We start from the raw sequence: 15,954 nt of genomic DNA, 5'->3' as shown, positions 1-15,954 counted from the left end.
GTCACCTTCCCGACCCTGGTCTCCTCTGCCCTACTCCTTTTCTAGCCCTAATCCCCACGGAACGGATTCAGACCCGCCTGATTCTCCACCAAGCTGGCGTAGGCTCCTCCCCGCTGGGGCAGGGCCGTGCACCCTCCCGCCCGTGCGCGCCTCCGCCGCCGACGTCTCCGCGTGCTACGCACCATCCCGCCTCCGCCGCGACTCGGCTCCGTCTCCCCACGTCCACGCCTCAGCGCTCCAGGTATCGAGCCTCTGAAACCCGTCTAAACCCCTTTTTTTGGGTTTGACTGACAGCGGAGCAACCGCTGGCACGGCGTAGCATCCACGCAGCCGCGGTGGCGTAGCATCGACGCGCGGCGAGTTCGCTCCCCTCCCCTCCCCTCCCCCTGGCCGCCTACAAAACTCGCTCGAATCTTGAGCCCGCCGACCCTCTCTCTCCCCCACCTCCGTCTTCTCCCAGGCTCCAGAACCTCGTTTTGCCGTCTAAGTCGCAGGACTCGCCAGCGAAGATGGCCGGTGAGAGCAGCACCAGGCGGCCCCTCTTCGGCGGCGCCATCTCCACCGCCTTCCCCGTCCGGTTCCAGGTACTGCAACACCCTTCTCCCTCGCACACATCCCTTTGCTCTTCCTCCCCTGCTCGCGATGACGCCGTTTCTGTTGGGTTTGGTCAGGATGTGAGCAACATTCGCGAGGTCCCCGACCACCAGGTTCGTCCGACTCCCCTGTTCCATTTGTTTGGACCGCGCTGGTTGGGGCGTTCCCGTGCTGATCGATGTGTGTGAATCTGCTCAGGAAGTTCTCGTTGATCCCGCCCGTGACGAGAGCCTCATCTTCGAGCTGCTCGACCTCAAGGGCGAGGTGGAGGACGGCGGCAGCGCGCTCTGGTTCCTGCGCGACGTCGCCAACGAGCAAGATGCGGCGGATAACTTGGTAATGTCCTGGCTTCACTCTGTGAATAGCTGGCAACTTGGCCCTATAAATTTCGATTCATTGCCATTACAGTTCTCGTGCTTGGCTTTCTGTTCCAAACAACAACCGTATTCTTCTTTCGACAATAAAATGAACTGCATTCACGAATTCTTTGTCTTCTTCATGTGCATTGGATGGTCATGAACTCATGGTTGTTAATTTTCTGATCCAAGTGGATTTTAGCCATAGAGAGAGGCATGTTGGTAACTTATCTCTTTTTTGTCGGTTAGGTGGTCGAGCACTCTGGTACAATCGAGCTAGCTGGTCTGCGATCTGGGGAAGCACCTGCAGTGGCTGGAACTGCAATTGGCAAGCTGGTAAGCAAATGTCCTGTGCCATATCCAGATTACCCTGCTCCTTGCCTTTGTTAGGAATAAGCAACTTGTATTCCCATGAGGCCATAGGCCGATATATATACATGTACAGGTGTGGAACATATGCAGGAAACCCCTTATACAATGGGATAAATACAAAGGGGTACATGACCTATAATATAACTCTAACACCCCCCCTCAAACTCATGGTGGAGGAACAACACTGAGTTTGGAGAGATAAAAGCCATGTTGTGCTCTAGTCTGGGCCTTCGTCAGGAAATCCACCAACTGTAACTCGGAAGGCACATACTGAAGAGCAATAACCTGATCCTGCACAGCAGCGCGCACATAGAAAGCATCAACACCAATATGCTTGGTGAGCTCATGCTTCACAGGATCGCGCGCAATGCTAATAGCACCTGTACTGTCAGATAAGAGCAGAGTCGGTGTAGTGACAGAAACACCAAAATCCTGAAGTAACCACCGTAACCAAGTCACCTCTGCCGTCAAAAGAGCCATGGCTCGCAACTCAGCCTCAGCACTCGAACGGGAAACTGCAATCTGTTTCTTCGTCTTCCAGGCAATGAGAGAACCGCCAAGAAAAACACAGTAAGCAGAAAGTGAACGGCGATCAGAAGGATCACTAGCCCACGTAGCATCCGCATAGGCCTGAAGCTGTAAAGAACTGGAGCTAGGAAAGAATAGACGGTGAGAGATCGTGCCCTGAAGATATCGGAGAACACGAAGGAGATGACTATAGTGAACCGATGTGGGAGCAGAGACAAACTGACTCAGAATATGAACCGGATAAGAGATGTCCGGACGAGTGACAGCTAGATAGACAAGACTGCCAACAAGATGACGATAACGCGTCGGGTCAGGGAGAGGATCACCATCAGTAGCACGGAGATGAACATTGAGCTCCATAGGAGTCTCAACAATGCGCTCCTCAGTAAGAGCAGCACGAGCAAGAAGATCCTGGATATACTTTTCCTGGGATATAAAAAAGCCATCAGAGGTAGAAGAGACTTCAATCCCAAGAAAGTAGCGAAGAGGTCCAAGATCAGACATAAGAAACTGCTCACTAAGATGGGCCTTTACAAAGGCAATATACTCGGGGTCATCCCCAGTGATGACCATATCATCAACATAGAGAAGAAGAAGAGTCCGGCCACGAGGAGAAAGGTGAATAAACAATGCTGGATCATGAGCACTTGCTGAAAAACCAGCAGTAGTGACCACAGAGGCAAAACGCTCAAACCAGGCGCGAGGGGCTTGCTTAAGGCCATAGAGAGAGCGACGAAGACGACATACCATGCCATCAGGAACAGAATACCCAGGTGGTGGCTGCATGTACACCTCCTCACGCAGCTCACCATTAAGAAAGGCATTCTTAACATCAAGCTGAGATATAGACCAGTGGCGTGCAGAGGCAACGACAAGAAGTGTACGAACAGTGGTCATATGGGCCACAGGAGCAAAAGTCTCGTCATAATCACGACCATGCTCCTGCTGAAAACCACGAGCCACAAGACGAGCTTTGTGACGCTCAAGAGAACCATCGGAGCGAGTCTTAACCTTGTAGACCCACTTACAAGTGATGGGACGGACTCCGGGAGGAAGAGAAACAAGATCCCAGGTACCAGTGCGTTCAAGAGCAGCAATCTCCTCTGCCATCGCAAACTGCCATTCAGGATGAACAACAGCCTGACGATAAGAAGTCGGCTCAAGAACAGCAGCACCAGCGGTGGGAAATCCAAAGCGATCAACAGGCGGACGAGGACGAGAACGCAAGCCATAAGTAGGCTGAGAGGAAGAGGACGACTCATCCAATGAGGCATCCACAGGTCGTGAACGACGAGTGTAATGCTGAGGAAAAGATGGAACAATAGAAGGAGGAATCGCCAAGGTAGAATCGGGGGGTGGTGACGAAGAAGTCACCGGAGATGAAGGTGTAGAATCCGGTGACATGCTAGGCGAGGAGACCGGAGAAGATGGTGGCTGCAAATCGACTAGAGGTGGAGAAGCAGAGGGAGTGGAACGAATAGGCACAGGCGCGACGGGGGTGATAGGTGAGTCAGGAAAAGTGAGGAAAGAGATATCCTCCACTGAAAAAATCGAGGAAGAGGGGCGTGCTAGGCGAGGAGACCGGAGAAGATGGTGGCTGCAAATCGACTAGAGGTGGAGAAGCAGAGGGAGTGGAACGAATAGGCACAGGCGCGACGGGGGTGATAGGTGAGTCAGGAAAAGTGAGGAAAGAGATATCCTCCACTGAAAAAATCGAGGAAGAGGGGCGTGGGTAGAAGGGACGAGACTCGTCAAAAGTCACGTCTCGAGAGATACGCATCCGACGACCGATAGGATCCCAACAACGATAGCCCTTATGCTCATCACTGTAGCCTAAGAAGACACACTCAACAGACTGAGCGGTCAGTTTGGTGCGTTCGCGAGGGGCAAGAAGAACATAGCAAACACAACCAAACAAGCGAAGCATCGAATAATCGGGAGAACGATCAAAAAGACGCTGCACGCCACCCTGCAAAGCAGCGGACGGCTGAAGGTTGATGAGATAGGCGGAAGTGGAGATAGCCTCGGCCCAAAAATGAGGCGGAAGAGAGGCGGCGATCATCATCGCACGAGCCGTCTCAAGAAGGTGACGATGCTTGCGCTCAGACACGCCATTCTGAGCATGAGCACCAGGACAAGAGAACTGGGCAAGAGTACCCTGCTCAGCAAGGACTCCATGCAACATCTTGGAGATATACTCGCCAGCAGAGTCAGCACGGAAAACACGAATAGGAGTAGAGAACTGAGTGTGAACCATGGCAGCAAAACGCTTATAGATTGATAACACCTCACTACGAGAAGACATAAAATATATCCAGGTGTATCGAGAGAAATCATCTATAAAAATAATATAGTAGCGATGACCTCCTTTCGAGGCAAAGGGAGCTGGACCCCAGACATCGGAGTGAACAAGGTCAAAAGGACGCTGAGACATAGTGTCACTATGAGGATAAGGTAACTGGACCTGTTTACCAAGCCGACAACCCTGACAGTCTAAAGACACACCGCCGGAGACAGATCCAAGAAGACCACGTCGAACTAAGGATGAGAGACGAGAGCCACACAAGTGACCAAGGCGATGATGCCACTGCTGAAAAGAGCTGGTAGACAAGGCAACAGAGGGGGAAAGACTGGCGGCGGTGGCAGCGTAGGGAAGGTGAAGCCAGTCAAGCTCCCAGAGACCCTGAGAGTCACGGTGTCGGGGGCCAGCACCAAGGAGAGCACCAGTGTGACGGTCCAGAACAGAACAAGAGTCAAAGTCTAGAATCACCCGACAACCGGAGTCAACAATCTGACCACCAAAAAGGAGCTGCATGGTAAGTCGAGGAACATGAGCAACATCAGGAACATGAAAAGATGAGGTGCTAAGAATGCCTCGACCATTAACCGGGAGGGAGGTACCATCAGCAGTAAGAACATGAATAGGAGAATCAAGAGCACGAATAGAAGACAAGGTGGATGAATCATGAGTCATATGAGTCATATGAAAAGATGCTCCAGTATCAAGAATCCATGGAGATGTACCTGACTGTGTTGAAGGTGGTCTCACAATGCCAGAGGAGTCAGTAGCAGAACCAGCAGAACCCGTCGGTGAAGAACCAAAGCATGCAGCGAGCAAGCACCGAAGGCGCGTAATCTCCTGCTCAGTCAGGAGCTCAACTGAAGAGGTCGACGTAGATGCACCCGGCAATGAAGAGCCGGAGGCGGTCAGCAGACCACGAAGTCCCACAATCTCCTGCTCGGTGAAGTACATAGCTGAAGTAGACGACGCAGTAGCACTGGGAGAGGATCGGCCACCAGGCCCACCACCACCTGTGGAAGCCGCCAGAGGAGGCGACATAGCATAACCAACATCATCCGTAGAGGCCGGTGAAGGAGACGAGGGCACATGCAGACAAGCCCCAAGCGCCAAAGGAAGACGCGGGTCAATAGAGTCATATGCATCAACACATCCGATGGGGGCCGTGAGAGGAGCCGGTGTAGAGCGACAATCACCATGTGCAGAGGCTGTAGGAGGAGTCACGGAAGAGCAACCACCAAGACCGTCTGGAGAGAACGGTGTAGAACGACCATCACCATCTGCGAAAATCGCCATATGGGACGACTGCACAGATGGATGAGCACCAAGCACCGAGGAAAGGCACATGTGCGAGACAGGATCAGTGTAGGGTACACCAAAAACACCGTCAAAAATCACCGGAGACACCATTTTTTTTTTCAGAAGCAGCAGCGACAGCCAACCAAATCGCTCAACGAACAGCAATAATGCAGCGATCCAGTGGACCAGCTCGGGCAGGAGGAGCAGCAACCTAGCAGCAGCAGTGGGGAAACCAGCTGCAGGCGCGTGTGCACCAGCAGAGCCGCACGCGGAGCAAGCAGCAGCTCCAGGAAGCGGAAGCGGAAGAGCGCCCGGCGCACGATGAGGAGGCCTTCGGGCGGAGACGCTTCGGCCGGGGCAGCGGATCGGAGCAGCGGCGGCCGGCGCGTGATGAGGAGGCCTTCGGGCGGAGACGCTTCGGCCGGGGCAGCGGATCGGAGCAGCGGCGGCCATCACGACGGGATCGAGCACGAGTTGCGGCGTGCGAAAAAGAAACCCTAGAGCTCTAATACCATGTTAGGAATAAGCAACTTGTATTCCCATGAGGCCATAGGCCGATATATATACATGTACAGGTGTGGAACATATGCAGGAAACCCCTTGTACAATGGGATAAATACAAAGGGGTACATGACCTATAATATAACTCTAACAGCCTTCAATCGACCTCCCGTCGATTAGTTTTCACCTGTGCTTCCCTGGAAATGATAGCTTTAGTTAGTTGCACAAGTCAGCTCAGTCTCATAATTTGATAGTACTTCTGTTCCTTGGCATTCATTATATGATGGCCACTTCGCACCGGCAGTGAATAAAATGTACTCAAGGATCTCACTCTTGATTTCGGCATTCTGTAGGCTGTTTCAAAAGGGAGGCAAGGCAGAGAAGCACAGAACATTGTTCGAGTGAGTACACCCATCCCTTGGAATTATGGTTCAACAGCTAATGTTTGTTTTTTCAACTGAGCGTTGGGCTACCTTTGCAGCTTTACTTGGCAAACATACGTCTCAAGAATGCAGCAACTGATGTAGTTATCACCGCATATGAGCCGCTGTTGATAAAGTAAGTTGAGTACACCAGTATGACATACTTCCTATTATTAATGGGATTTTAAAAGCAATCCTATATTTTTTTTGTTACTTAAGTAGAAAATCTTATTTAGATATGGAATAGCTAGTACTATTCATTGTCATTTGTTAATCACTTAATCTTTGTATGACTTGATTATTATCCAGTGATGTGCTTAGGAGAACTATTTATTATTTGATATAAGCTTTCCTTGCATATAAGTCTGATATATATCGACATGTTTGAATGACGATCAATAACTTCTTATGCAGTAACAATTATGCTTACTAGTCATAAGTTTTTTCAAACTCCTTTGTCTCTGTTATCTTTATAAATACAGAACGATAGGCCTGCTGTGCTCCAATATTTCAGTCAGTTCTCTATCCAAGCTAGGCACGTTGAATACGATTGTATATCGTAGTAGTATGGTCAATGGCAGAACTAAAATTAAAATATGAAGAAAATAATTACTTTCCTGATGATGGCCTGTTGTGCTCAGGCCCTCAGTTACTTCCTTCAGTTTTCTAGCTCAAGCCCTCAGTTAGTTCCTTCAGTTTTCTACCTAGGCTAGTCATGTTGAATGCTATAGTAGTACCGCTGGGAGAACAAAATGCCAAAATTAGATTTCTTTTCAGTTGAAAATGCAGATGACACGGCATAATGATGCATCACAAGTAATGTAGAGATAGTCGTATTAGATCTGAGTCAAAGTAAGCAAAATTAGTATGAACTTTCATATCCAAATTAAATGACTAGCTAGGTTGTTGATGCCTTGATTTTTATGCTTCGGTATTATGTTTGTGCTGCCCACTTCTCCAATGTTGGGCTGCCCCTTGAATGATATATTTTTGTCATTTTTATTTCAGTCCTTTGAGTGAAAGTGCTCAGGCCATTGCAGCTGGACCAGCAGTGCCCGCGGAACAGGCAGGATGCTTGCCAATGTCCGAGGTCTTCAGACTCGCAGTCATGAACTTCGATGTCCATGATTGGAACCTTTTCAATGGCAGCGGTTGAAGTAGAGAGGGTATGACATCTCAATGCTAGAGTGGTTCTAAAAAAAGTGTTCTGCAAGAGTGTTTGGGGAATGTACTTTCCTTGAGAGAAACTGGTATCTGAATTGTCCTTAAGAGTAGCTTTTTTTTGTTGCTGAAAATGCTATCACTTGGCATATGTAGTGTCATCCAAAGAACCCTGGTCGAAGTTCAATATATCATGTTAGCTTCTAGAAATTACTTGAATTGAACGAAGTACTTGCTATTTCATTGATAAAGACCGCATATGTCTCATCATGGGGCATTGAGTACAGAGAGCTCAACTCTGAATTCAAAATATCTTGATTCTATTAAGTTAAACACGAACCATTTGGGTATAGAGATTCGAGATGTTTTGATCCATTTGAGTGCTTCAGAGTGGAAAGACACCCTCTGTGGTCTGTGCATTGTATGGCCTGCAATATTCATCTCTCATGAGTTCCATGTATTCTTGACCACTCACACTCTGATTGGCACCAAGGATATATAAAGGATGGCAAACATGTGAACCATGATGTCCAACGAAAATACTACCCACAAAAGCTGTGGGTCTACTCTCTAAGTAGTTCATGCCATCATCCAACTAGGCTCGGCACGCAGATCACAATCTCTTTGCTTGTGAGTCAGTTTGTGTGGATAACTCTGATAATGAATCAACCCTGATAATGAGCTGCATGGTTGTGCTCCCTTAAATTTTGCAATTGCCATCAGAAGTTCAATTTTTTTATTTTTTATGGTAACTTCCGTTTATGGTTCAAACTTTTCTTTCTGAGTTGATCATGCATGTTTAGATAGACAATAAAAGGTCAAAATGATGGAAAGGTTCGAAGAATGAGTTGAATTCTACATCAGAATCGGGCAAACGATAGTATACTAGTAGAATGCTCGTGCGTTGCTACGAGTTACAATGCATATAAATGAATTAAACAAATTAATAAGATCGTCTTCAAGGTGAACCTTATTTTTCTTCCATATGTCCGGGCATGTTCGGACATCAAACGGGCGTCGCCCAAAATTCAACCATCCGGACATTTCGGGCTTCCCAAAACCAGCCCGTATGTGGGACAGAAATATGGTTGTCCGGACTATCTGCCATGTTATCTCCAACACATTGTCCCAACACAGAAAACTTACCCCCATTACGCACTCTTCCCTTTTCATGTCGGACCCTCCCCTTCCCACTTGGTTTCCCGCCGTAGCGGGACATTTCTCGCTGGAGCTCTCTCCTTTAATACGAGATGACGCAATTCCTAGTTGTCACACCGTCGCAATTCTCGATACTTGAATCACTGTTGCTGATGGCTCGTACCGCACTCTTGACTGCTCCAACATGAACATTTAGCACTACAACTGGATTGACCGTGATTCTATAATAAAACACTATAAATCTAATTGCAAGACGAAATTTAGTTGCTTAGTAAAATATCTAGATAATTCCCAAGCTAATTTCAATTCACATGAATGTTGTTGAACTAAAAAGGCCATTATGAACAATATGTCTGCTTAATATCTGTAAAACCTATGTAACTTATAGCAGGATCACAAATTTGATACCTGACACAATTTGATGGGAAATGAGCTTTGTAAATTTAATACAGAAAAGCCAACTTGCGACCAGGCGCTGAGAGAGGGATGGCAAGCAACCCTTTTTTATGGCAATTTTAGTCTTGAGACGAGATCAAACAATTGCAGTTCAAACTAAAAATGCTCGCGAAATCGGTCGCAAATGCCAGAACCTCCTGGTGATCGTTCGCCAGCTAAGGGGCTCAATTTAATAAAAGCATGGTCAGGTATTATTTATTAGAAATATACACCACTGTACAACAAGTCAGATCCTAAATCTACCAGCTTGATCACCAACCACACGGACCTAAAACTACACCGAAGATTGATCTTAAGTTGGCAATCTCCATGTTCTTATATCCAGGCATAACTATGACATGTTGCCCACAGTATGGTCATTTATATCCATTACACTATTACCTTTCTATAGTTTTCTTTTTTGCAAGAAACTTCCAATCTATTCATCTTCAAACATGACGGTATAAATAACAAGAGAGGTAATAAAAATTACAACCATGTCTGTGGACCACCTAGCGATGACTACAAACACTGGAGCGAGCCGAAGGCACGCCGCCGTCATCCCTTGCTTACCGAAGCCGGGCATACCTTGTCAAGCTAGTTTGCCAAGCTAACTTTTGAAAGTAAAATCAACTAAGTTTGCCAAACTAACTTAGATGTACACCATCTGCCTTTTCTGATATAGAAAAATCAATAGAACTCACGTGAACGACAAATAAAACTCTCAAAGATTTTGTTGCAAACCTCTGGGTAGAAAGATCATAGGGGCATCACCGAGGACAATCTGACTCGGTAAACAAACGGCGGCAATCAAATGTGTATCACTCGCGCGCATCCTCTTGGCCCGCACAGAACCTAGACTTGCTAGAAGACAAATGACTAGATGGTTTTGGCTCCAGGTGAAGAAAATATGCCCTAGAGGCAATAATAAAGTTATCATTTATTTCCTCATATCATGATAAATGTTTATTATTCATACTAGAATTGTTTTAACCGGAAACATAATACATGTGTGAATACATAGACAAACATAGTGTCACTAGTATGCCTCTACTTGACTAGCTCCTTAATCAAAGATGATTGAGTTTCATAGCCATGGACATGAGTTGTCATTTGATTAACGGGATCACATCATTAGGAGAATGATGTGATTGACTTGACCCATTCCGTTAGCTTAGCACTTGATCGTTTAGTATGTTGCTATTGCTTTCTTCATGACTTATACATGTTCCTATGACTATGAGAATATGCAACTCCCGTTTACCGGAGGAACACTTTGTGTGCTACCAAACGTCACAACGTAAATGGGTGACTATAAAGGTGCTCTACAGGTGTCTCCGAAGGTACTTGTTGAGTTGGCGTATATCGAGATTAGGATTTGTCACTCCGATTGTCGGAGAGGTATCTCTGGGCCCACTCGATAATACACATCACTATAAGCCTTGCAAGCAGTGTAACTAATGAGTTAGTTGCGGGATGATGTATTACGGAACGAGTAAAGAGACTTGCTGGTAACGAGATTGAACTAGGTATTGAGATACCGACGATCGAATCTCGGGCAAGTAACATACCGATGACAAAGGGAACAACGTATGTTGTTATGCGGTTTGACCGATAAAGATCTTCGTAGAATATGTGGGAGCCAATATGAGCATCCAGGTTCCGCTATTGGTTATTGACCATAGACATGTCTCGGTCATGTCTACATAGTTCTCGAACCCGTAGGGTCCGCACGCTTAAAGTTCGGTGACGATCGGTATTGTGAGTTTTTGTGTTTTGATGTACCGAAGGTAGTTCGTAGTCCCGGATATGATCACGGACATGACGAGGAGTCTCGAAATGGTCGATACGTAAGGATCGATATATTGGACGACTATATTCGGACACCGGAAGTGTTTCGGGTGGTTTCGGAGAAAACCGGAGTGCCGGAAGGTTACCAGAACCCCCCCGGGAGAAATAATGGGCCTTATGGGCTTTAGTGGAGAGAGAGAGGGCTGGCCTAGGGCAGGTCGCGCGCCCCTCCCCCTCTGGTCCGAATTGGACTAGGAGAGGGGGGGCGGCGCCCCCCTTTCCTTCTCCCTCTCCCCCTTCCTTCCCCCTCTCCCCCTTCCTCCCCCCTCCTAGTAGGAGTAGGAAAGAGGGGAGTCCTACTCCTACTAGGAGGAGGACTCCTCCTCCTGGCGCGCCATAGAGGGCCGGCCGGCCTCCCCCCTTGCTCCTTTATATACGGGGGCAGGGGGCACCTCTAGACACACAAGTTGATCTGTTGATCTCTCCCAGCCGTGTGCGGTGCCCCCCTCCATCATAATCCACCTCGATCATATCGTAGCGGTGCTTAGGCGAAGCCCTGCGTCGGTAGCATCATCATCACCGTCACCACGCCGTCGTGCTGATGAAACTCTTCGACGAAGCTCTGCTGGATTGGAGATCGCGGGACGCCATCGAGTTGAACGTGTGCTGAACTCGGAGGTGCCGTGCGTTCGGTACTTGGATCGGTCGGATCGTGAAGACATACGACTACATCAACCGCGTTGTGCTAACGCTTCCGCTTTCGGTCTACGAGGGTACGTGGACACACTCTTCCCTCTCGTTGCTATGCATCACCATGATCCTGTGTGTGCGTAGGAAATTTTTGAAATTACTACGTTCCCCAACAGTGGCATCCGAGCCTGGTTTTATGCGTAGATGTTGTATGCACGAGTAGAACACAAGTGAGTTGTGGGCGATACAAGTCATACTGCTTACCAGCATGTCATACTTTGGTTCGGCGGTATTGTTGGATGAAGCGGCCCGGACCGACATTACGCGTATGCTTACGCGAGACTGGTTCTACCGACATGCTTTGCACATAGGTGGCTGGCGGGTGTCAGTTTCTCCAACTTTAGTTGAACCGAGTGTGGCTACGCCTGGTCCTTGAGAAGGTTAAAACAACACTAACTTGACGAACTATCGTTGTGGTTTTGATGCGTAGGTAAGAACGGTTCTTGCTCAGCCCATAGCAGCGTAAAACTTGCAACAACAAAGTAGAGGACGTCTAACTTGTTTTTGCAGGGCATGTTGTGATGTGATATGGTCAAGACATGATGCTATATTTATTGTATGAGATGATCATGTTTTGTAACCGAGCTATCGGGAACTGGCAGGAGCCATATGGTTGTCGCTTTATTGTATGCCATGCAATCGCCCTGTAATTTCTTTACTTTATCACTAAGCGACAGCGATAGTCGTAGAAGCAATAGTTGGCGAGACGACAACGATGCTACAATGGAGATCAAGGTGTCGCGCTGGTGACGATGGTGATCATGACGGTGCTTCGGAGATGGAGATCACAAGCACAAGATGATGATGGCCATATCATATCACTTATATTTATTGCATGTGATGTTTATCCTTTATGCATCTTATCTTGCTTTGATTGATGGTAGCATTATAAGATGATCTCTCACTAAATTTCAAGGTAAAAGTCTTCTCCCTGAGTATGCACCATTGCTAAAGTTCGTCGTGCCGAGACACCACGTGATGATCGGGTGTGATAAGCTCAACGTTCATCTACAACGGGTGCAAGCCAGTTTTTGCACACACGGAATACTTCGGGTTAAACTTGACGAGCCTAGCATATGCAGATATGGCCTCGGAACACTGAGACCGAAAGGTCGAGCGTGAATCATATAGTAGATATGATCAGCATAGTGATGTTCGCCATTGAAAGCTACTCCATTTCACGTGATGATCGGTTATGGTTTAGTTGATTTGGATCACGTGATCACTTAGATGATTAGAGGGATGTCTATCTAAGTGGGAGTTCTTAAGTAATATGATTAATTGAACTTAAATTTATCATGAACTTAGTACCTGATAGTATTTTACTTGTCTATGTTGTTGTAGATAGATGGCCCGTGCTGTTGTTCCGTTGAATTTTAATGCGTTCCTTGAGAAAGCAAAGTTGAAAGATGATGGTAGCAATTACACGGACTGGGTCCGTAACTTGAGGATTATCCTCATTGCTGCACAGAATAATTACGTCCTGGAAGCACTGCTAGGTGCCAGACCTGCTGCAGGAGCAACACCAGATGTTATGAACATCTGGCAGAGCAAAGCTGATGACTACTCGATAGTTCAGTGTGCCATGCTTTACGGCTTAGAACCGGGACTTCAACGACATTTTGAACGTCATGGAGCATATGAGATGTTCCAGGAGTTGAAGTTAATATTTCAAGCAAATGCCCGGATTGAGAGATATGAAGTCTCCAATAAGTTCTACAGCTGCAAGATGGAGGAGAATAGTTCTGTCAGTGAGCATATACTCAGAATGTCTGGGTATAACAATCACTTAATTCAATTGGGAGTTAATCTTCCGGATGATAGTGTCATTGGCAGAATTCTTCAATCACTGCCACCAAGCTACAAGAGCTTTGTTATGAACTATAATATGCAAGGGATGGAAAAGACAATTCCTGAGCTCTTCGCAATGCTAAAGGCTGCGGAGGTAGAAATCAAAAAGGAGCATCAAGTGTTGATGGTCAACAAGACCACCAGTTTCAAGAAAAAGGGCAAAGGGAAGAAGAAGGGGAACTTCAAGAAGAATAGCAAACAAGTTGCTGCTCAAGAGAAGAAACCCAAGTCTGGACCTAAGCCTGAGACTGAGTGCTTCTACTGCAAACAGACTGGTCACTGAAAGCGGAACTGCCCCAAGTATTTGGCGGATAAGAAGGATGGCAAGGTGAACAAAGGTATATGTGATATACATGTTATTGATGTGTACCTTACTAGCGCTCGCAGTAGCACCTGGGTATTTGATACTGGTTCTGTTGCTAATATTTGCAACTCGAAACAGGGACTACGGATTAAGCGAAGACTGGCTAAGGATGAGGTGACGATGCGCGTGGGAAATGGTTCCAAAGTCGATGTGATCGCCGTCGGCACGCTACCTCTACATCTACCTCCGAGATTAGTTTTAGACCTAAATAATTGTTATTTGGTGCCACCGCTGAGCATGAAAATTATATCTGGATCTTGTTTGATGCGAGATGGTTATTCATTTAAATCTAAGAATAATGGTTGTTCTATTTATATGAGTAATATCTTTTATGGTCATGCACCATTGAAGAGTGGTCTATTTGTGTTCAATCTCGATAGTATTGACACACATATTCATAATGTTGAAGACAAAAGATGCAGAGTTGATAATGATAGTGCAACTTATTTGTGGCACTGCCGTTTGGGTCATATTGGTGTAAAGCGCATGAAGAAACTCCATACTGATGGACTTTTGGAATCACTTGATTATGAATCACTTGGTACTTGCGAACCATGCCTCATGGGCAAGATGACTAAAACACCGTTCTCCGGAACAATGGAGCGAGCAATAGATTTATTGGAAATCATACATACTGATGTATGTGGTCTGATGAATATTGAGGCTCGCGGCGGGTATCGTTATTTTCTCACCTTCACAGATGATTTGAGCAGATATGGGTATATCTACTTAATGAAACATAAGTCTAAAACATTTGAAAAGTTCAAAGAATTCCAGAGTGAAGTGGAAAATCATCGTAACAAGAAAATAAAGTTTCTACAATCTGATCGTGGAGGAGAATATTTGAGTTACGAGTTTGGTCTACATTTGAAACAATGCGGAATAGTTTCGCAACTCACGCCACCCAGAACACCACAACGTAATGGTGTGTCCGAACGTCGTAATCGTACTTTACTAGATATGGTGCGATCTATGATGTCTCTTACTGATTTACCGCTATCTTTTGGGGTTATGCTTTAGAGACGTCTGCATTCACGTTAAATAGGGCACCATCTAAATCCGTTGAGACGACTCCTTATGAACTGTGGTTTGGCAAGAAACCAAAGTTATCGTTTCTTAAAGTTTGGGGCTGCGATGCTTATGTGAAAAAGCTTCAACCTAATAAGCTCGAACCCAAATCGGAGAAATGTGTCTTCATAGGATACCCAAAAGAGACAGCTGGGTACACCTTCTATCACAGATCCGAAGGCAAGACGTTCGTTGCTAAGAATGGATCCTTTCTAGAGAAGGAGTTTCTCTCGAAAGAAGTGAGTGGGAGGAAAGTAGAACTTGATGAGGTAAATGTACCTGCTCCCTTATTGGAAAGTAGTTCATCACAGAAACCGGTTCCTGTGACACCTACACCAATTAGTGAGGAAGCTAATGATGATGATCATGAAACTTCAGATCAAGTTACTACCGAACCTCGTAGGTCAACCAGAGTGAGATCCGCACCAGAGTGGTACGGTAATCCTGTTCTGGAGGTCATGTTACTAGACCATGACGAACCTACGAACTATGAGGAAGCGATGATGAGCCTAGATTCCGCAAAATGGCTTGAAGCCATGAAATCTGAGATGGGATCCATGTATGAAAACAAAGTATGGACTTTGGTTGACTTGCCCGATGATCGGCAAGCCATCGAGAATAAATGGATCTTCAAGAAGAAGACAGACGCTGATGGTAATGTTACTGTCTACAAAGCTCGACTTGTTGCGAAAGGTTTTCGACAAGTTCAAGGAGTTGACTACGATGAGACCTTCTCACCCGTAGCGATGCTTAAGTCTGTCCGAATCATGTTAGCTATTGCCGCATTTTATGATTATGAAATTTGGCAAATGGATGTAAAGACTGCATTCCTGAATGGATATCTGGAAGAAGAGTTGTATATGATGCAACCTGAAGGTTTTATCGATCCAAAGGGTACTAACAAAGTGTGCAAGCTCCAGCGATCCATTTATGGACTGGTGCAAGCCTCTCGGAGTTGGAATAAACGTTTTGATAGTGTGATCAAAGCATATGGTTTTATATAGA

At 46.5% G+C, this 15,954-nt stretch overlaps 1 protein-coding gene across 1 annotated transcript; it reads left to right on the top strand.

The window, feature by feature from the left end:
- Nucleotides 1–7,742, top strand: LOC109748187 (uncharacterized). The gene is made up of 8 exons (XM_020307221.4): nt 1–241; nt 320–584; nt 672–707; nt 793–930; nt 1,200–1,286; nt 6,303–6,350; nt 6,431–6,507; nt 7,380–7,742. The coding sequence occupies exons 2-8, from the start codon at nt 510–512 to the stop codon at nt 7,525–7,527; spliced, it is 609 nt and encodes a 202-aa protein (XP_020162810.1). The 5' UTR covers nt 1–241; nt 320–509; the 3' UTR covers nt 7,528–7,742.
- The last annotated feature ends 8,212 nt before the right edge of the window (nt 7,743–15,954 follow it).

The sequence above is a fragment of the Aegilops tauschii genome, chromosome 2, assembly GCF_002575655.3.
Source record: "Aegilops tauschii subsp. strangulata cultivar AL8/78 chromosome 2, Aet v6.0, whole genome shotgun sequence".
Classification (NCBI taxonomy): domain Eukaryota; kingdom Viridiplantae; phylum Streptophyta; class Magnoliopsida; order Poales; family Poaceae; genus Aegilops; species Aegilops tauschii.
Note: the sequence above shows the minus strand (reverse complement) of the source record. Positions and strands in the feature narration are given on the sequence as shown.

Bases quoted from the DNA above. Each gene is read 5' to 3' on its own strand.
- LOC109748187 (XM_020307221.4), top strand. From the start codon at position 510: ATGGCCGGTGAGAGCAGCACCAGGCGGCCCCTCTTCGGCGGCGCCATC. The intron at 6,351-6,430 runs GTGAGTACACCC...CTACCTTTGCAG, and splicing joins AAGCACAGAACATTGTTCGA to CTTTACTTGGCAAACATACG. The intron at 6,508-7,379 runs GTAAGTTGAGTA...TTTTTATTTCAG, and splicing joins TATGAGCCGCTGTTGATAAA to TCCTTTGAGTGAAAGTGCTC.